The sequence below is a fragment of the Piliocolobus tephrosceles genome, chromosome 2 (genome assembly GCF_002776525.5).
Source record: "Piliocolobus tephrosceles isolate RC106 chromosome 2, ASM277652v3, whole genome shotgun sequence".
Taxonomy (NCBI): Eukaryota; Metazoa; Chordata; class Mammalia; order Primates; family Cercopithecidae; genus Piliocolobus; species Piliocolobus tephrosceles.
This window is the reverse complement of record NC_045435.1, coordinates 115,755,239-115,776,613: the sequence shown is the minus strand read 5'-3', so window position 1 is coordinate 115,776,613 and position 21,375 is coordinate 115,755,239. Positions and strand designations below refer to the sequence as shown.

The following is a 21,375-nucleotide window of genomic DNA, read 5'->3' as shown; positions in this document are numbered from 1 at the left end:
CACACACACATATACACACACACACGCCTTGCAATTCTAACCTGCGGTATTTTAAATCTCTCAAAACTTAGAATAAGAAGGCAATGGAGAGAACATTTTCTTTGGCAGAAAAATTCTAGAAATAGGAATACCTACCCAGGACCAGACATAGTATTTCTCATAATTGGTGCCCCTGGAATTGTACTCAGTGTAATTAGCATCCACTGGAATTGTACTCTACATAAAAGGTGTCCCCAGAAGTCATGCAACATAGACTATAAGATAATTCATGATCCCTGAAATTGTGCTATGGTCAGCACAATTTCAGCACAGGCCCCACCTTTCTGAGGTTTCTATACTCTTTCTACATAGCACCACCTCCAGCCCTTCTAAAAGGGTTGCACATTATATATTTTGTTAATTCAAAATTTATTTGTTGAACGAACGCTTGCTGTGTAAAGAAAACTGGTTAGGATCCCTAAGAAAATCAAACGTTGCCTTCAAGAAGGAATTGTCTAGTAGTGAATATAATCCAAGACAGAAAGTTCTGAGTGTTATGAAAGAGATGTGAGGTCAGTTCTGAGACAGTCTATGAGTGGGAAGGACAACTTCTGAGAGAAATCAGAGACTTTTGTGGAAAAGGTGGTCTGTGAATGTTTCGTGTTGGGGCAGTAGGTACAGAAACGAGACTAAGACAGAGCGCCCCCTACAGAGCATCCAGCGGTGAATGAAGTTGTTCCCTACCGCAATGGCGGAGTGGTGGTCAAAACTGCAGAGCTTGTGGGAGGCCGCTCTGAACTGCTGCTGGTCTTAACATGCTAAAGAGTTTAGTTTTTAGTCTGTCGACTAAGGAGTCAGAGAAGGCCTTGAATAAAAACAACCAGATTGAAACTGTGCGTTAGGAAGACTCACGTGGCTACAGTGTACGAGAGACCAGCCAGAAGAAGGCTGGTAGTAGAGACACAGGAGGAGGGGGGTCCTGTCGCGGGTGTTGCCCAGGGGACGGTACCTACCGCACTTGCAGGGAACAGTGGAGACAAGGGGACCCATATGATAAACATTAAGGAAAGAATTTTAAGTTGGGGTGGAATAAATAAAATGGGTTTTGAGAAGTTGAGGGCACCTCCGTGAGACAACCAGGACATGAAAAAGAAGTGGATAGAATCATGTTTCGCTAAAGGGAAATAAGCTTCCAACCAGACTGGAAGGAATCACAAGCGGAATTCATCCAACATTTTCTACTTAAGTCCTCCCTCTCTCTCCACTAGAGACCTTATATTTGTATGTGCAGAATAACATTTCATTCAAAAAAATATCATTAAGATTTTCTTAGAATTCTCAGCACACTGCTAACAAACCAGTTTAGGCCCTGTTCTCAGAGAGCTACTTCCCCCACAGAAATGTAAGAATCAATTTGACATTAAAGCATCTTTCAGACTCAAGTTACTCCAAATTCTATCAGGAAAGGGAATCAGAGACTGGTTGTGCTCAGCTGGGCATAGCGGCCATGATTCAATCACAGGAGCGCCCGGCTGGGTGGACTTTAGAACCACTATCACTGAGAGAAGGAATGGCGTCGAAACAAGAAGGGCACGGAAGATTAATTCCAGGGCAGAGACACAGAAAGAAGACAGGCCCAACGGGCAAGACTCGAAATTATAAAATATCAAAGAGTTTTACAGATAAGGGGGAAAAAAGTGGTATTTCCTGAAAGAAATGTACCGGGTACTCTCTCATTAACAAAATATTCCTTGACCTCCTAAGTAGATAATTATGCAAACAGCAAACCATGACTTACACTGGCTTCTGTACTAAAGATTACTCCAGTTAATAATGAATAATGAAAATGACTATGCATATTTATCTGATGTTCTGATAGCTACCAGCACACCCTACTTTTTATGAGGCAAGGCCATTGTAAAGAAAACACCTGTTTAGTATCTCTGATAAACATAAAGAATAGTAATGAAAAGATTGCCATGCTGTTATCATTTTGAGATACTGTTATTAATTCATGCAACTTTACTAAAATCTCATTTTAGACCAAATTTAATTAAGTGCTCTGGAGTAATGAATTAATAATATTTCGAGATTTATTTGAGCCCCATGAGAACCTCTCACCATAAAGTTTTAAATACTGGGCCATTAGTGTATCATCTTAGGTGTCCACTCTACCTCCCAAGGGAAAAAATAAAACTTTGAGAAGGCACAGGCATAATCAATGTGTTTGCATTTGAATAATCAATAACATATAAAGAGGAGAAAAAGGTTTTTTAAAAAAAGTTTTTTTAAAAAAGAAGATGTTTAAAAAAGAAGGTTTTAATGAACAATGCTGATAACTGATACTGGTTTCGAAATACATTAATCTCCAAAAAGCTTTGGGACTGTGCTTACCTCATATTTAATGAATGCTAATACTTGGGGGGCAAAGCTCAATTCAAGCCATCAGAGAAACATATAAGATCATATTGGCACACAAAAGGAAAAAGGCAGCTAAGGTCTGTTGAGGTGCTATTAAAAACAGTCGGAACCTTCTGATATCTTTTTCTCAGGATTATTTTCCTTCTTTTCTTAGTCTTCTTTTTTTTTTTTTTTTTTAACAAGATGTCACCCTGTCACTGAGGCTAGAGTGCTGTGACACAATCACAGTCTCCACTTCTCAAGCTCAAACTATCTTCCCACCTCAGTCTCCCAATTAGCTGGGACCACAGGCACACCCCACCATACTGGCTTTTTTTTTTTTTTTTTTTTCAGAGATGGAGTCTCCCTACATTGCCCACGATGATCTGAAACTCCTAGTTTCAAGCAATCCTCCCACTTTGGCCTCCCAAAGTGCTGGGATTACAGGTGTGAGCCACTGTGCCCAGCCAGGATCATTTTCTATTAGATAAAATCATTGCAATCGAATGTTGATGGGCTCAATTTTCCCACTAAATTCTACTTAACCATGGGATAGCATATTTGTATAGTGCTGTATGGTTTTTAAAGCATTACACAATGTGTGAGAAAGGCAAACAGTTGGGATCATTCTTATTAACTATGGTTAAATGACCTACCCAAAGTCACAGAATGAATAAGAGGTGGAGATAGAACTGGGGAGACAGGGTTCATTCCACTCCATTCATTCATGCATGCATTCATGTACTCATTCATCCAACTAATGGAGACTATGGCTCCAAAGATGAACAAGACCTAGCCTCTGTCCTCAAGAAATCCACGGTTTAGTAAAGAAGCAGAAAGGAAATCACACACCAAGTAAAACATGAGTATGAAAAGTATATTTTGCTTATAGCAAAATATATAAAAGTATATATTGCTTATAGCAAAGGGATATAAGCAAGGCTTTCAGATGAGGTCAATTCTTAAATCTAGGTTTCAATGGAGAAAGGAATGGCTAGGGAGTGAGGGGTAAGGGGAAAGACAAGCATAGGTCATCTAATTTTGTTCAAATACAAAAGTGTATGTGAGTCCAGGCAGAAGCTGAGAGTATGAGGTCAGCAGCAGCCAACTCCTGGCCTTGAATGCCTTACCCTGTGGGCCAAGTTAAGGACAGCCAAGGTGCTTAGGTCCAGAAATATGCTAATCTCCAAAAAGCTTTCTGGGCTGAGCTCACCTCATATGTAATAAAGCACACTGGTGGCAAGTTTCATCTCTTTTAATATTGAGATGTCCTGAAGCAAGAATGACTCAAGCCCCACGTTTGAATGAGTAAATTGTTTGCTGTAGCCTATGTATGTATATGCACATTTTCATACACCCACATGGATACAGTTTATATCCATAATACTACACATAATATATGTATCCACATAGATAATACAAAACATATACAGAACTTTATAAACATCACATGCGGAGATATCTGAATAATGTGTATGTCTATACTGACCCCTCAGGACATGCTCTGATGGACACAGGTTACTCAGAGAGGTTACCTGTGCAGGACAACCATGTGTCCTAGGTGATTTCAGACAGTCCTTTGCCCGCAGAGTAGGCATTGAACCAGGGCTGGACAAGATGAATTCCAAAGGTGGCCTAAAGCTCCATGGTTTCACGTATCACAAACTTACTTGCATGAAGTAGTTTCACCATTCTCAATAAATAAAATTCCCTGATCCTGGTGAAATTATTCCTTTCTGCTATTATTTTGTACTCAGGCAGAAAATGTATTATTGATTTCTGATTCCGCCACAGAAAGTGTGACTTAGAGAAAAGAGCACTGAATGAGGAGTCAGGAAATCTAGATTATTTGCTCAAACCACGCTCCTGGCTGTCCCCTCCCCTTGTTACTGTGTGACCTTGAACAACTTACTTCACGCCTCTGGGCTTCAGTTTCCCAAGTGTTCAAAGCAAGGAGTGGCTGAGTGTTCTACAATTCTCTTTCCAGCTCTAAATCTGTAAAACAATTCCAGCCCATCCCTCAAGATTTAGTTTATCTCGGTGAGCTCTAAAAATCGGGGCTAAAACTGGATTCAAATTACCTATTTTCTAATCAAAGAAGATCCTGCTTCACTCACTTTTAAACCATGCAAATCTTGCATAATTTAAATGATCAGTGCTGTCATTGGTTGCTCTGGTTTAAATTATGCACTGTTGCTATTTGGGGAAAATTTAGACTGGGTCCAGTCTGGGATCACTGGCTGAGAACAATAAGCCCCCAAAGCGAGAAGGATAAAGGCCTCTCCAGACAGGATCTGCTTTTAATGCATTGAGCCCAGGGTTTACAAAAAGAGCATTGACTGTGTACATTAAAGAGCCACCGAAACAGCAAGGGACTGGTAAGTCTGCAGCAAATTCTCCCAGAAGCCACTGACCTTGGCTGCATTTCAGGGGTCAGGCATTCCCCAGGAGGGGCTCAGCGGGCAGGCTTTACCAAGGGCTTAGGAATAAATGAGACATCTCATCTAGATGAGGCCATCTCTCCAAATGTGGGAAGGTGGAGATGATCTGTCCTCGGATTTGTGGAGATTACCTACGTGGCCTTTGGACCCACTCCAGCAGGCACACCTCACCCACAAGACTGGTCAAAGACCCTGGCCCCACATCTGCAACTGTCTCCACATCTGCATCTGCATCTAAGTCTTACAGCCAGCAGTTCCTGGTCCCCAAGCTAGCTGTTGCCCTCTCTGTTTCCACACCTCCCAGCAAGCAGAAAAACAGAAGCAGAGCCCTAAGCTGATAGCCCAGGCCACAAAGAGCAATTTCAGTTCATTGTGCAAAGATATGTTTTCAAAATACAGATCACAAGAATGCACATCCCAAGTGTGATCCGCAGTCGTCCGCCTGGTGGCCCTCACCGGTTGCTCCCCTGCCTGCAGGCTCTGTGCTTGGTATCTCAGAAAACCTTCCCGAGGAAAAAGCCCACAAGGGACAAGTCCGGGCCCAACTTAAAATTCACATCAGACTGCTTTCCAGTAGAGGAGCAAGGTGGAGATTCCAGCCCAGGGAAATCACCGCAAACCCTGCACATTGTTCAGAACCTTTCCCCCTTGGCCACTGCCCCCCGCCTCCGCCACCCCGACCCCCGACGGACTCGCAGCACCCCACCCCCAGTCTGGGCCATCCGTCCACCTGATTAACCCGCCAGCAGCAACTCCCAGCGCAGAAAGTAGGGCAAATGAACATACACAGTCGGTAAAGCAGGAAGCCACAGACCTGGCCAATGCACCCACTCTGTTACCAACCCCACCCCGCTGCGCAGGGGGCAGCCGGTTCTTGATGTGGCATTTCCACTCCAGGGAAATAGACAGCTTCCTGTAATAATGCATGAAGGAGCTTCGACTGCCCAGCTATCAGAACAGCCCATTTCAAATGGCATCTCTGTTTCTTCTCAACTCCTTATCTGCCTTGCTGAAGCCTCACCTCTTGGCCCAACAGATTAAGACCAAGAGAGAAAGCGTTATTAAAAGAGATGTAGAGGAAAAGGTTTAATGAAGGAGACCAAAGAGAAAGTACCACACTTTGATCACAAAGGTAGCACTTTAATATAACAGTATAGAAAGAGGCAATGTCAGAAGTACTAAGAATCCAGGTAAATGGCCCCAAGATTCAGCATCAATCTAACAATGTATTCCTCAGGAGGGCGTGTGAACTTCCATGCTTCATCCATCCTGGTGTCTCCCTGTAGAGAGCCACCATCAATTCCTTCTCATCCACCCTCCATACATCAAGTACATGCACTCGCTATTTTTTAAATTTTATTTTTGGTTCGGGAGAGGAAGAAGCAGTCCTTAAATTGGTGTCCAATCCTTCTCAGACACCCGCTGCTGCCACCATCCCCACCCCTCACCCCTTCCCTGCAGGCAGGATCTAATTAAAATGACAAGAAAGCTCTGCCCCCTTCCCCGAAGGAGTGTGTTGGGATCGGGAGTTGGGGGTGGGGAAGCGTCAAGGCAGCACTGGGATTCCTGGTATTCTGATCTCAAAACAACAGCAAAATGGATTCTATATCAGTGATGTCTTAGTCAATACAATGAAACGGCGTCTGAGGTAATTCACGTGAAGGTAAACGCAAACCAGTGGGGCTGGGGGGAGGGAGGTGCTCTACAAAGGACTGGCCACAGACACGGGGAAAACACACACACACACACACACATACACACTCGCACACACTCCAGGGAGTTCCGGTCTGATTGAGGAAAAGCAGAAAACACATCCCTTTCACCTGCTTAAGTTCAGCCATAAAACTGAAACGTTACAGCCACAAAGTCAGAAAGCACAGGCAGGGCTGAGTTAAAGCCATAAATAAAGGTGAGTGGCAGACTGGCATTTAAGGGAGCGCTGAGAGGGCGCCCGGGTGCGGGAGGCAGAAAAGGGGGAGGGGGAGGCAGTTGCCATCTACAAGACCAGCATAGCAATAACTGCCCCCTTGGAGCGGCAGGTTCTGCTTCGCGGGGACAGTCAGCCTCACAATGTCATCTTGCAGGTAGCTGGAAAACGTGAGGAGCCAGTGCCTTTATTCACGCTGGCATTCTTTTTGCAGAAGGGACAGTCGGGTCTCGCTCCTTGGCACCAGACAACTGCCCGGGGCGTGTGCACACGTACACACACACACACACCTTTCATTTTACTGCTCTTACACCGGTATAAGATGAAACTGGCATAAGCTCCACGAGCCCTCGGGAGAGCCTCGGCCACGGCCAAAGGAAGACACGTACCGCACAGCCCCTGCCGTAGGGGCTCAGCCAGGAGCACCTCAGCAACCCCGAATCAAAACGGGAATCCAGGTTCCCTCCCCGACGCATTCTCCCGCTGCTGTCCCCCAGCCCCAGCCCCCAGTCCACGCATCGAGCCCATTCACCCTGACCCAAACCACTGGAAAGAAACCAGAAAACATGTCCTGCTCACCCTCAGAGCCGAGAGATCTATTTCATCCAGGCTTCGAGCCGGGGAGTCGCTCGCCATGTCTACTTCTTCGCTGGAGAAATGGACCAAAACTACCCCCAAGCTTTTCCCTTGGAAATTCCACCTTGGTCTATTTCACTCGCGTCCTCATGCGGGTATCGCGCCAGAGGCCCCGGGCCCAGCCTCCCCCGCCCACCCCAGCCCCACAGCGCCGGATCCCGATCCTCCGCGCGTTGGTCCGCCGGGTCCGGGAGCCCAACCTGCGCGGATCTCCAAGCCCCGAGCAGCGGTGCGTGTGGGCTGAGCGCCCCGATCGGCTAAGGGCGCTGGGGCTGCGTGGGTGTATTTAAATGGGACATGCTTCTTTGCTTGTGCGTGGATGGCGGCTGCATTGGCTGTTATAATGAGACACATCAACTCCTCCACTCAGCGGGGGGAGGGTGGGGGTGGAGAACCACACAGAACTGTCTATCACCGCTTCCTGGGAGGAGTGAAGGGGGTAGGGGGAGGTGGAGGAGGCGTGGTCTTGGACTGGGGAGAGGCCGCGCTTCCTGACCCGGTCCCTCCCCATCAGCGTGGAGGGGGGAGGGGCGCGCACCCTTTCCGCCCAGGCTTTTGCGGGCTCCTGGGGCCAAATCCGAAGGGCTGTTCCTGAACCTTGACTTGCTTATCATAGGGACTCAAGCTGTATTTTTGTGTGGCCAATTCGTGCACTGCAGCAAAATGGCCCTTCAGTCGCATCTTGGGGTTTCTCCTCGGTTCAAATGCTCTCGCGCTGAGAAAAAGCCGGAGGAAAAAAAAAGCGACACCCTCCCTCCCCTGTTAATTATTTGTGGGGCCGGAGTAACGCGGGCTGGTGCAACCGGTGCATATAAGGACTTGTGTGCAAGGAAGGGGATCCGCCTCCAGGCGCGGAAAGAGTGGGGGAGAAGCGCACACGCACAGTGCACTCAGCTGGGCGCTTCGGCAGTTTGCAGCTGCGGCGGGGTCGGGTCCAACCGCGGTCCCGGGAATGCCGGACGGCGGGTACCGGGTGCTGGTCACTCGCCGATTCGGGGCCGGGAAGGTTTGCCAGAAGCGGGAAAGATGGGAGATCTGAGCGTTCTCTTGGCATCGCCACACCCAGTACCTGCTCGTGCCGCAATTCCCCACGGAAACAACCGAGTTGAACCGAGAAGCTTGTTCTTTGGGTGCAGTAGCTAGAAGGCTTCAGGTAACTCCAAAGCCAACAGTGGGTGAGGCAACACACGCCGCCTCAGGACTCAGCATTTCTTTCAGGCTGCATTTTCGTGTCAGACCTACCCAGATTGATGGAGAAAGTTTGGCTGGCGGATAAGAAGTAACGCGGAATATGTGTACGTGAGAGCGATTTCACTTCACCCACTTTCTCATTTAAAGGTTGGATGTTTTACAGTGGTATACATGATCCTTCTTCTGTAATCAAGAGTGCGAAGTCGCTTCCCCCAATCCCCGCGCAGCCCTTCTTCTCCCGCCTTAGCCACACAAAATACATACAAAGAAAACACGAAAACTGAACTGTTTTCCAAATACAGCAGTAGCTTTGAAAGCATTCTTTGCTCCTCTGTTAACAGCAGAATGTACTTCTGACCAGTGCACTGATGGTTTCTTAATCATGCAGTGTGAAGATCAGCTTCAAAATAAGGCTTATGAATGAATGAATGAAAGCCAATGCAGTTAGTTTATCACGACTGCAAACATTAGAGGACTTTGAAACAGCATCCGGTGTACATTGTACTGTTTTTGTTACTGATACTGTATATATTCATATGCATTGTGGATCATGCACCATGAAACTTGAAAATTGTTCCAGCATCTCAAGGGCCACAACAGTTTGGTAGCTTTTGCCTTTAAACATTGTATGTTAAACATTTGAACGTGTTATACTAAATTGCTAAACTCATATTTTAGTAAAATCATCCGGTTCGACATAGTAAGTAACGTGCAACCACCACGTCGAAATGAAGTAAAAAAAAAAAAAAAAAAAAAAAAAAGATTATTTCCCATCATCTCATTTGTTTTTCTGTTCTGTGTCCCTGTTTGTTTACCATTCATCTAGACAACAGGTTAATGTATTGTCTCAGGGTTGAAAGAAGGTAATTTAAGATCAAGTATTAAGATCTATAAACAACTTTTTTTTAACTGCAAACATAAGGAAATATGAGTTAAATATTTTTTCCATGGAAAGCCTTCATTGTATACTCATGATTATATTTGAAACATCAAAAACAGATCAACTTTTTTGACATTAATGAGCTGTTCAGGCCATGAGGGTGCCATGTTGGCATTGAGATTTAGGTTAGTTTTAGATGAGAAAGTTATACATGCAGTATGATGACAGGTGCTAAATGGAGGAGGGCTTCCTAAGAGCCAGAGAAATTGATGAGACAGCCAGGGGACGGCAGGGGTGCGGGCTGCAGGAAATACCATAAAAGGAGAGATTTGCAGTATCAAAGGGACCTCCAACTGCTAAAGGAAGGTGAGAAGGAGGCACTTGAACTTCTTCCTTTCGGCCAAGTGTGTATCAAATTTCAGCTATTACAGTATAAATTTCCTAATTTTTTGCTATGTCTCTGTATTGCCTGTATTATTGCCACTTACCATTTTTCTTTAAATCAACACTTTTTTTCTTACATTTAATATAAAAGAAAACATAAATCACTACTCTAAACAGAAAGCCGGCAACACTTGCTTTGAAAAAAAAAGGGGGGGAGGAAACCATTAAAATAAATATAATGGAAAATAAAGAAGTATTATTAAATTCTAGCTAACCATCAATTCCTGCTCTGGGCTTCTAGCCTAAGGCCTACTCTTAGTTTGTTAAAAGAGAGAATAGCAAATACCAAGAAAAACATTCAAGACTTGAGGTTATTTTCTTGGTGTAATCTGAAGGATTAAGAGAATTTATACCATTTATGTGCAGTTTGAAAACCTGCCGAATAATACAATATGCTGTTTACATATATATAAATATGTAGTAAACTATATAAACCATGGATACAGGCAGTAAGGATACAGATTAACTTCAGGATAATGAGAAAAGAGGAAGAGGAAAAGGAGGCTCCAACAATGATACATAAATTTTTTGCTAAAGATTTCTGCCAGGCACGGTGGCTCACACCCATGAACCCAACACTTTGGGAGGCCAGGGTGGGAGGATAGTTTGAGTCCAGGAGTTCGAGACCAGCCTGGGCAACTTGGTAGAACCCCATCTCTACAAAAAATACAAAAATTAGGTGCACATACTGGTACACACCTGTAATCCCAGCTACTAGTGTGGCTGAGGTGGAAGGAATGCTTGAGTCTGGGAGGTTGAGGCTGCAGCGAGCCAAGATAAGTCATTGCACTCCAGCCTGGGTGACAGAGGGAGACTCTGTCTTTAAAACAATGGATAGAAAATTTGAATAATAAGTAGTACTATGCTGCAGATATTCTTCTAAGCATTTACTCTATCTGAATGTTTGTGTCCTCCCAAAATTTATATGTTGAAACCTAACCCTCATAGTGATAGTATTAACAGGTGGCGCTTTTAAGAGGTGATTAGATCTTGAAGGGAGATCCTTCATGAATTGGATTAGTGCCCTGAGAAAAGAAGCTTGTGGGAGCCTGTTCGCCCTTCTACCACATGAGGATGCATAGAAGGGGCCGTCTATGAGAAAGGAGCCCTCAGCAGACTTCCAATCTGCTAATTATCTTGATCTTGGACTTTCCGGCCTCAGAATTGTGAGCAATTCTGTTTCTGTTGTTTTTAAATTACCTAGTTTAGGTATTTAAGTAATTTAAGTAACATGAAGAATAAATCCAGAAAGTCCAATATTCATCTGATAGGGGATCTAGAGAATGGATGGAAGGAAATACTCAAAAAATGATTGAAAATATTCCATTATCTTGACCAGGCGTGGTGACTCACGCTTGTAATCCCAGCACTTTGGGAGGCCAAGATGGATGGATCACCTGAGGTAGGGAGTTCAAGAGCAGCCTGATCCCATCTCTACTAAAAATAGAAAATTAGCTGGGCGTGGTGGCACATGCCTGTAATCCCAGCTACTAGGGAGATTGAGGCAGAAGAATCGCTTGAACCCAGGAGGTGGAGGATGTAGTGAGCCGAGATCTTGCCATTGCACTCCAGCCTGGGCAAGAAGAGCGAAATTCCGTCTCAAAAAAAAACAAAAACCAAAAACAAAAAAAAATATTCCAGTATCTTTGAGTAAAAAACTCTTATTTACTTCCAAGCCAAATGGCATAAGTAAAAAATAACGCACTTAAACACCTCATAGTGGGATTTCAGAGCATGAAGGATAAAAATAAAATCTTAACTGGATTACCTTCTCATCAGCAACAATGATGTTATTAGACAATGGAACAGTAGTCTAAGGAAATCATTGTAATGGTGTTTTGTCTTGTTTTGTTTTGTTTTTGAGACAGAGTCTCTCTGTCACCCAGGCTGCAGTGCGTGGCTGGCTCATTGCAGGACCTCAATGAGTTCAAGCAATCCTCCCACCTTAACTACCTTAACCCCACCACCCAATAACTGAGCTGGGACTACAAGTGTGTGTTACCATGCCTGGCTAATTTTCTTTTTTTTTTTTTTTTTTTTTCCAGAGGTGGAGTCGCACTAAGTTTCCTAGACTGGTCTTACACTCCTGGGATCCCACCTCGGCTTCCCAAAATGTTGGAATTACAGGTGCGAGCCATCACGCCCGGCCTCTAAGGGAATTGTTTTTAACCTAGACTGCAAAACTAAATTAGCACTTAAGAGAGGGTACAAAATAATGACACACATTTTCAAATATGTAAGAGTTCAGATTGCTGTCCATCCCTGAAATTACTTTTAGAGAATGTCTTCCACCAAAGAGTAAACTGAAACCAAAAACAAAGTGTGTGTTACAAAAGACAATGATAAACAAAGGTAGCAAACTCTGTTTGTTACCCACCCAAAGACGTTCTCTTTCTTCCTTACTAGTAAAACACCGATTTTGATAATTTACCCTCCATGTGTGTAAAACGTATGGATTTCTCCCCAGCCCCAGAAGGAGAGTAAATGTTAAATAGGCTAAACTCATCATAGTAATTCTATTCTCTCTCCTACTAATTGGTTTAGACATAGGCATATCATCCAACACTGACTAGTGAGAAGTGCAGAGAAGCCTGGTAGGGCTTATAGATATAGTTTTCCTCCACCGGGCGCCATGGATCATGCCTGTAATCCCAGCACTTTGGGAGGCCGAGGTGGGCAGATAACCTGAGGTCAGGAGGTCAAGACCAGCCTGACCAACATGGAGAAACCCTGTCTCTACTAAAAATACAAAATTAGCCAGGCATGGTGGCACATGCCTGTAATCCGAGCTACTCGGGAGGCTAAGGCAGGAGAATTGCTTGAACCTGGGAGGCAGAGGTTGCGGTGACCCTAGATCACACCATTGTACTCTAGCCTGGGCAACAAGAGCAAAACTCCGTCTCAAAAAAAAAAAAAGAAAGAAAGAAAAAGAAAAGAAAAGAAATGATTTTCCTCTTTGAAAGTTCAAAAAAGAAATGAAACAAGGAATAGGGAAGGAAGATCGGAAGAAATGATGGAAGGAAGGAAGGAAGAGAAGACAAAACAAGAGAAGTGGCCAGGAGAAGCTTCCTTCCCATGGTAGCTATGCCCAAGATGATTTCCAATGAGCCTCACTTTCTGGTATTCATACCCTTGTGTGGATCCCTCCAACATAGAATACAGAGGACTTCCAAAGCCGGGTAATAAAAAGCATTTCAGCTTTTACCTTGCTCTCTTGGTTCACTTGCTCTAAGGGAGGATTTCTCAACATTAGCACTACTGGCATTTTGGGCCTGATAATTCATGTTGTGAAAGACTGTCCTGTGCAGTATAGGATGTTTAGCAGTAACTCTAGTTCCAACCCACTAGATATCAATAGCAACTTTCCAGTTGTGACAACCAAACATGTCTCCAGATATTGCTAAATGCCCCCTGGTAAGAAAAATCACCCACAATAAGAACCAGAGCCCTATGGGAAGCCAGCCATCTTGTCCCACAGATATTCATGCAACCTGCCTGCCATGTTCCGTGAGCCACTTTGAACTGGATCTCCAGCCCCAGTCAAGCCTTCAGATGACTGCAGTCTCAGCTGATTCTGACTGCAACCTCATGAGAAATCCTAAGCTAGAACCACCCAACCAATCTGCTCCCAAATCCCTGACCCACAGAAACCATATTATTAAAATAATAAACTTTATTGTTGTGTTAAGTCACCTGATTTGTTATACAGCAAGAGATAACTAATCCATTATTTTCAGACAGGGCTGTGTGAGGATATAATAGCTGGAACTATAGAAGTCATCTTCCTACCAGGATGGGAGGAGCTTCAGAAGAAGGTGAAAAGATGAAAAGAACCTGGATCCTGCATGACATCATTGAACCACTACACTAACTAACCGAAGAACAACCTGTCTTTGTTCTTTTCATGTGATATAAGTTTTTCTCATGGTTTAGGTCACCTTCAGTTGCGTATTCTGTTTTTTGCACTCAACCACTTTTTGTTATAGAAAATTTTAAATTTTTAATTGTTTTCATCATCGCTAGTTAATAAAAATAAATAATGATAGTCTATAACTAAATGGTGTTATCACGAGGATAAAAGGCAAGAAGAGCAGGAAAAGCATGCTAAGATTTTTTTGTCTTATTTGGAGATGTATGTAGATACTATCTCTAAACATAGAAAAGTATATATCAATTATTCATAATAAACATAAGATCACCACATAGATAGAAATTGGATGTGTAAAGTACAAACTACTTGAATGGAAAAAAAAAAAAGAAACAAGAGTAACTATGAATTCAATAAAATGAAGAAAAAAAATATCAACCAGAATGAGTAGTGTGAAGAATAGGTTTTTAGAGTGGTGGGGCCCACCCAGTATCCATTCTGCTTTGGTATACTGTAGTAGGCAGAATAAATGGCCACTCAACGACGCCCACGTTCCAATCTCTGGAACCTGTAATAATGTTACCTTACAAGGCAAGAGGGACTCTGTAGATGTGATTCAGTTAAGGAATTTGAGATGAGGAGATTTTCCTGGATTATCAGGGTAAACCCAAAGTTATCACAAAGTTCCTTAAAAGTAAAAGAGGGAGTCAGAAAAGGACTCAGAGTTAGAGGAAGATGTAATATGAAAAAGGCCCTGAGAAATGTAACATTGCTGGCTTTGAAAATGAAGGAAGGGGCACATACACCAAGGAACATGGGCAGCCACTAGAAGCTGAACCAGGCAAGGAAGCACATTGTCCCCTGGAGCCTCCAGAAAGGAATGTAGCCCTGATAACATTGTTTTTTCTTTTTTCTTTCTTTCTTCCTTTTCTTTCTTTCTTTCTTCTTTTTTTTTTAGATGGAGTCTTGCTCTGTCGCCAAGGTTAGAGTGCAGTGGAGCTCACTGCAAACTCCGCCTTCCGGGTTCAAGTGATTCTCCTCCTGAGTAGCTCAGATTACAGCCATGTGCCACCATGCCTGGCTAATTTTTGTATTTTTAGTAGAGATGGGGTTTCACCATGTTGGCCAGGCTGGTTTTGAACTCCTGACCTCAGGTGATGCTCCCAGCTTGGCCTCCCAAAGTGTTGGGATGACAGGCATGAGCCACTGCAGCAGGCCCTTTTTATTTGATTTTTTGAGACAGGGTCTTGCTCTGTCTCCTAGGCTAGAGTACAGTGGTGAGATCAGGCTCACTGCAGCCTTGATCTCTTGCACTTAAGGGATCCTCCCACCTTGGCCACTGAAGTAACTGGAACTACAGGTCCATGCCACCACACTTGGCTAATTTTTAATTTTTTTTTTGTAGAGATGAAATCTCACTATGTTGCCCAGGCAGATCTCAAACTCCTGAGCTCAAGGTATCCTCCCGCCTCAGTGTTAGGATTAGAGGGATGAGCCACCATGCCTGGTCCCTACTAACATCTTGATTTTAGCCCAGAGAGACCCATTTTGGACTTCTGACTATAAGGTAATAGATTTGTGTTGTTTAAGTAAAGCCACTAATTTTGAGGTGATCTGTCACAGCAGTGATTTAAAAAAACGAATACAAACTTCTTGTACCCATTTTTATTTGTAAATCATTGTCTCTTTTCCCTTGGTTGCAGATTATTGTGGCTGTCACTCAGGTTTTCTGCTCATTGGTAGACAAAGGGTGAGGAGGTGCCTGAAATTGGAACAGTGGAAGGATCCTTCACCAAAACCTGGAACATCAGAAGAATGGCAACGCTGAAAATGATTAGCGTTCATTCATTCCAGTTGTGGTACCCTACCCATAAGATATGACTAGAGACCTGACTTTCCTAGTCCAAAGAATAGGAAGCCTTGTTTCCTTGTATCTTGCTCATGTCCAAGCTTGGTTCTCTGTGCTAGTTATTTATTGCTTTATAACAAACAAACCACCTCTAAACTCAATGACTTAAAACAGTAACAGTTATTTCTGTAGCTCGAAAATGTGTAATTTGGGCAGGATATTGTGGGGAAGGCTCATTTGCTCCACAGAGCATGAGGTAGGGCTGCAGGACCCACTTCCAAAATGGCTTGCTCACATGCCTAGCAAGGGTGGTGTTAGGCTATCAGGAGGGCTCAGCCAGGGTGGATGGCTGTGAGCTTCTCTTCCTCTCCGAGTGGGTCTCTCCACAGTCTGTTGGAGCTTCTTCATGGCATAGTGTGTGAGTTGCAAGAACAAGCATCCCATGAGAACCAGGTAGAAGCTGTATTTCCTTTTCTGACCTAGCCTCAGAAGTCATGTGACTTCATTTCCACCACTGTCATAAATCTACCTGGACTCAAGAGGAGGATGCAGAGATGCCAGCTTTCAATAAGAGGAGTATCTAAGTCGCATTGAAGAAGAGCATGTGGGATGGAAGATACTATTGCAGTATTTTTGGAAACTAAAGCCTACCACATTCTTCAAGACTTACCATCAATTCTCTGTCCTCAGCATTCTCCCCTTTTGCTCATGTTAGCCAGAGTTGGTTTCTGCTTTTGCTTGTAACCAAAGAATAATGTAGCTGGCATAAGCACAAACATATCAGAATAAGTATAAATATTTAAATTTTCTTATTAAAAGACAGAAGCTCTCAAAATCTGTAGAAACAAAGCAAAACAATCCCGATAAATTAAGAATGTGCATGCTTTTCAAATCTCCCACAGAAAATTAACAACATTGGACCAGGCCAAAAAGTACTCTTTTTATAATTTCCCAAAAGCAACAATCATACATACCATATTATTAGTAGATTTCAACATTCATGTAACAGATCCATCTAAATCTGTACTTCTCAATTATTGAAACTTTTTCACTAGAACGACTTTTGTTTCTCATTATACTTAAAGTTACTCCCAGAGACCCACCCAAGAATTTATCACCATCTTAAACAGCTCTTCTTTAGAAAATAAAGCTCCAATTTTCCTTTGTCCAATTAGTCTACCCTTCCAGCTTCCCAGCAGCCTTCACTGACATTACTGCTGTTTTTCACTGACATGACCACTGCCTTACAAAGACTCCATTTCTGGCCGGGTGCAGTGGCTCACACCTGTAATCCCAGTACTTTGGGAGGCCAAGGTGGGTGGATCACCTGCGGTCAGGAGTTTGAGACCAGCCTGACCAACATGGAAAAACCTCTTCTCTACTAAAAATACAAAAAAAAATTAGCCGGGTGTGACCTGTAATCCCAGCTACTCGGGAGACTGAGGCAGGAGAATCGCTTGAACCCGGGAGGCAGAGGTTGTGGTAAGCCGAGATCGTGCCATTGCAGTATAACCTGGGCAACAAGAGCAAAACTCTGTCTCAAAAAAAAAAAAAAAAAGACTTCATTTCTGTCCATTGATAGCATTCTTTATTGTTTTCCAATTGGTCTTCTCTCTTACACTTCTTCTTTCCAATTTTGTGCTGGACCTCAGAGTGCCTGAAGGAGTCTGAATTTCCATGTACTGTGTTCCATATAATGTGATCTGAGGTGAAGAGCATGGTCCCTGGGGTTGAACTGCCTGAAGTCAAATCCCAAAATAGAAAAAGAAAAATAATACAGTGGTTTTATTGTTTTTGTTTCTTGATTCTCATTGATAGATAGAGAGTTTTCATTAAAATCCTAGTGCTTTTGGAATAATAATGGCAAGTGATTACATCTCTTTTGTATTAAATAGGTTTGGAGCAATTTTCTTAATTATCCAGTACTATTTAAACCCAAAGGCAAACACAACACTTTATCTAAACTACCAGTATTACACTTTCCCTAAATGCAGAAAACTATTTTTACTAAAAATCTGGCAAGCACTTTCCAAACAGCATCTTCTGTTTTCATTCCTTGAGAATTTCCTAACAAGTATGCATAGAAATTTTAATATACAGCTTTAATCCTTCAATATTTATTGTAAAAGTTTAATTGTTTATTCTTTTTTGGAAGTTGCTTAATCTCTTAAATCCTAAAGCGGTTTTAAATGTAATTGTATTCTGGCCAAGTAATTGAGTTTTCAGCTTGCTTTCCCCTCAATATTTTTTAGGATCTAACCTAGTATCCTGCAACAGTACATACCTGCCTAGTCAATGACCAAACATACTGTAACTGAAAGGATGAAAGGACATTTATTCTGATTACCAAGGCCTGTCCAGACTCTGTCATAAGTCTGGGGTGCTTTGCTCCCTGCTAGCTATCCCAATGTTCTTCCACTTTTCCCATATAACTTTTTCACAGAACTGTGTCCTGTTTAATTTTAGGGTGAAAATGTCCCATACCCCACCATACATACAAAATAATTTTCAGTTTTTTAATTTCATGTTCCTATATTTGAACAGCATAACCCCAGGTTAGCTAGAGCTAGGGGAGGGGATGGGTGGCCTAACTGGACCTTCACATGAAGTCATAGAGTAGATAAAAGTTCTTATCAGACTTTTCAAGCTGAAAGGGACCTTAGAGATAACCAACTCCAACCCCTTCATTTTACAGATAAGGAAACCAAGGTTCAGAAACACTATGTGACTTGCTCAGTGTCACAGACTTAGCACAGGAAAGGGCTTTGGGGACTGAAGAGTTTGTGCTAAAAAAAAAAAAAAAAAAAAAAAAAGCAAGGCCTTATTTATCAGTATTGTCTCCCACCAGATTCCTCATATACTGTTTCTTCTACTATACCATATTGTATCCCAGACATTTAAAGTTATTTCCACTTGTGTTGTGCTTTTTAGCTTAAGGAAACCATACAAGTACGGAACTTGTTGTATTTCCCTTAATGTGTGGGCTGCCTGAGAGTTCCAAGCTAAATGAGTTGGTTTGCCATGCCTGGTACTGGCTCTTGTGTGGGAGAAAATACCAAAAATGGAGTTGAGAGGCTTGGCTGAGTAGGTTCTTAAAGCCAGAGAACCCAGGGAACAAAGTAAGGAATGGGGAGTTGTTTGGATTCATTAGCCAAAGAAAATAGAGGCCAAACCTCTCCAGAAATTTAACACACTCTCATCATGCAATTACATGGATGATTTTTAAGGTAGATGCTGGAAAATGCATTCTCTTTTTGTTTAGTACTTAAGACACTGTATTGTAGTTGTTGTCTTTCTTTTCTACCATGGAGCTGTTGATTACAATGATCCTTTCTTGTTCATCTCTTTTTCTCTAGTGCCTACTATAATGCCACAATAAAGTGGTGCGTATTTTAAAAATAATTCAATAAATCAGTGTAGTGAAGTTGGTAAAGATAGATGAAACGAGCCACTTTGAAGCCAGAAAATTCCGGACAAGTCTTTTAAGTCCCCTAAATGTCAACATTTTATATTTGTTATAATTTCGCATGGCTATTTGATTCTGAGAATAAACCAAGAGTCCCATTGCTAATACTCTATCCAAAGCTGATAATAAAAATTAATTATAGATCCATTTTTCTCATCTATTCACAGAGTGTAAATTCGTTCACTCATTCATAAATTGATTCATTAAAAATATGGATTGAATACAGAGATCATCACCATAGTCTCTGCCCTTTATAATTTAGGCAGTTTCTGAAAGTATGATCTCTGGTGCATTGACATCAAAGAGGGGAGCATGGCTTGATTAACATGTAGATTCCCAGAGTGTGGGGGGCCAGGGCTCAGGAATAAACATAATGAAACTTAGGTAAAATGTACAAAAAGTATAAGAGCTGAGAGGGGTGGAAAGGATTCAGAGACAGAGTCCAGGACATGGAGAAGGGAAAAGGATCCTAAAGCTGGTTGGGTGGAGGTTCTAGACCTTTGTAGATGTTAGCGAGTTAGTGATTAAGTGATGTTGTTAGTGAGCTAGTGACTTTTGTAGATGTTATTAGTGAATTAGTGAGTAAGGAAGACCCTGAAAAGTTGCTTCGTATCCTTTGTCTTCCACTCTGTCACTTATAATGGAGGCAGCCTGGCCACACCGTGCTGGAACTCTTCAAAGCTCTCACAGAACTAGACCAAAGGCTTTTTCTGTTGAATAGTGCTATTGTCTAAATTTTTGTGTCTCCCCAAGCTCACAGGTTGAAATCCTAACCCCTAGGACAAAAGGTGGGGTCTTTGGGAAGTGATTAGGTCATGAGGGAATAGCCCTCATGAATGGGATTAGTACCCTTATAAAAAAGGCCAAAAAGATCCTTGCCCTTTCCCCCATATGAGGACACAGTAAAGGCCAAGGAGACCCTTGCCCTTTCCCCCATACGAAGACACAGTGAGAAGGTGCTGCCTATGAGGAAGCAAGCCTTCATCAGACATGGAATCTGCAGGCACCTTGATCTTGACTTTCTAGCCTCCAGCACTGTAAGAAACAAATGCCTGTTGTTTATAACCCAGCTTATGCTGTTTTGCTCTAGCAGCCCAGATGCACTAAGACAGGCTCAGCCAAAGCTAGAGTCAGCCTTGCTCCAGAAAGGTGGTAGAGCTCTTGGCTCTTCAGCAATCAGGCTGTCCTATTATTTCATCCTTTTAAGCCATACCAGAACCTTTTACCTTTAGCATAATACCTAGAACATGGGACGTTTTTAAGTTGAGCTCATGCTTCCCCTTTGTCTTTGTCCACAGACTGACACAGCCTGGAAAAACAATCATGAGTCCATTCTATGGCAACTTTTTTGTTAAATCCCTCTAGCAGGTGACACAAATTAGTTCAAGCCCATCCTTCTCAAGTCGTGTCTTGCAGTTGCTCTGTTTTCTTTTTTTCTTCATGAGACAGAGCCTTGCTCTGTTGCCCAGGCTGGAGTGCAGTGGCACGATCTTGGCTCACTGCAACCTCCGCCTCCCTGGTTCAAGTGATTCTCCTGCCTCAGCCTCCTGAGTAGCTGGGACTACAGGTGCGTGCCACTGTGCCCGGATAATTTCAGTAGAGATGGGGTTTCACCATGTTGGCCAGGCTGGTCTTGAACTTCTGAATAGGTGATCTGCCCACCTCAGCCTCTCAAAGTGCTGGGATTACAGGCATGAGCCACCAAGCCCAGCCTGTAGTTGCTCTGTTTTCTGATGGGTATGTCCTGGGAATATGAGCATCTCTCTGCTTGAGATCTCAGTCTGAAAGCCTTCTGCAGTTTAGGAGGAAAATTCCTTTGATGATTCTTTTATTTTTTAACTCTCATTTTGAAAAATTCTAAACATATGCAAAAGTAGAGCGTATCTGACTTCCCTTTATACATCACCAGTTTCAACAGCCATTAGAATGTCAACATACTTATTTTTATCTATCTCTCCTCCTCATGCTTTTATTCTTTCCTAAACCATTTTAAAACAAATATTTGACATCATGTCATTTTACTTCTAAATATTTCAGTATGGATCTCAAAAAAGAAGGAGGGATTTAAATATGGGTTGTGTTTAGTAACATGCTTCCAAAGCATAGAAGATGGAAATGGGGGGAAATGTAACTTTACAGTGGAGAAACCTAGTAAACAGCAAATACTGCCTTGGCCAGGTGATCAAGATTAACATCATTAGTGATAAGTCATGTTGACAGCATGTATCTTTGATATGATTTAATGAAAAAAGTACTAGTCAAATACAAATAAATTGTGTAGTTTAGTTAATAAT

At 42.8% G+C, this 21,375-nt stretch overlaps 1 protein-coding gene across 2 annotated transcripts in view; it reads right to left on the bottom strand.

The window, feature by feature from the left end:
- The window catches only part of TNIK (TRAF2 and NCK interacting kinase), a 412,495-nt gene extending 404,754 nt beyond the window's left edge, over positions 1-7,741 (bottom strand). The window contains exon 1 of one of the 2 annotated variants that reach the window (XM_023213451.2): positions 7,327-7,741. In XM_023213451.2, the coding sequence (XP_023069219.1) occupies positions 7,327-7,383 (57 nt within the window). In that variant the 5' untranslated portion in view covers positions 7,384-7,741. The remainder of the gene's footprint in view (positions 1-7,326) is intronic. The other variant, XM_023213452.2, reaches the window with a different exon arrangement.
- Between the last annotated feature and the right edge of the window lie 13,634 nt (positions 7,742-21,375).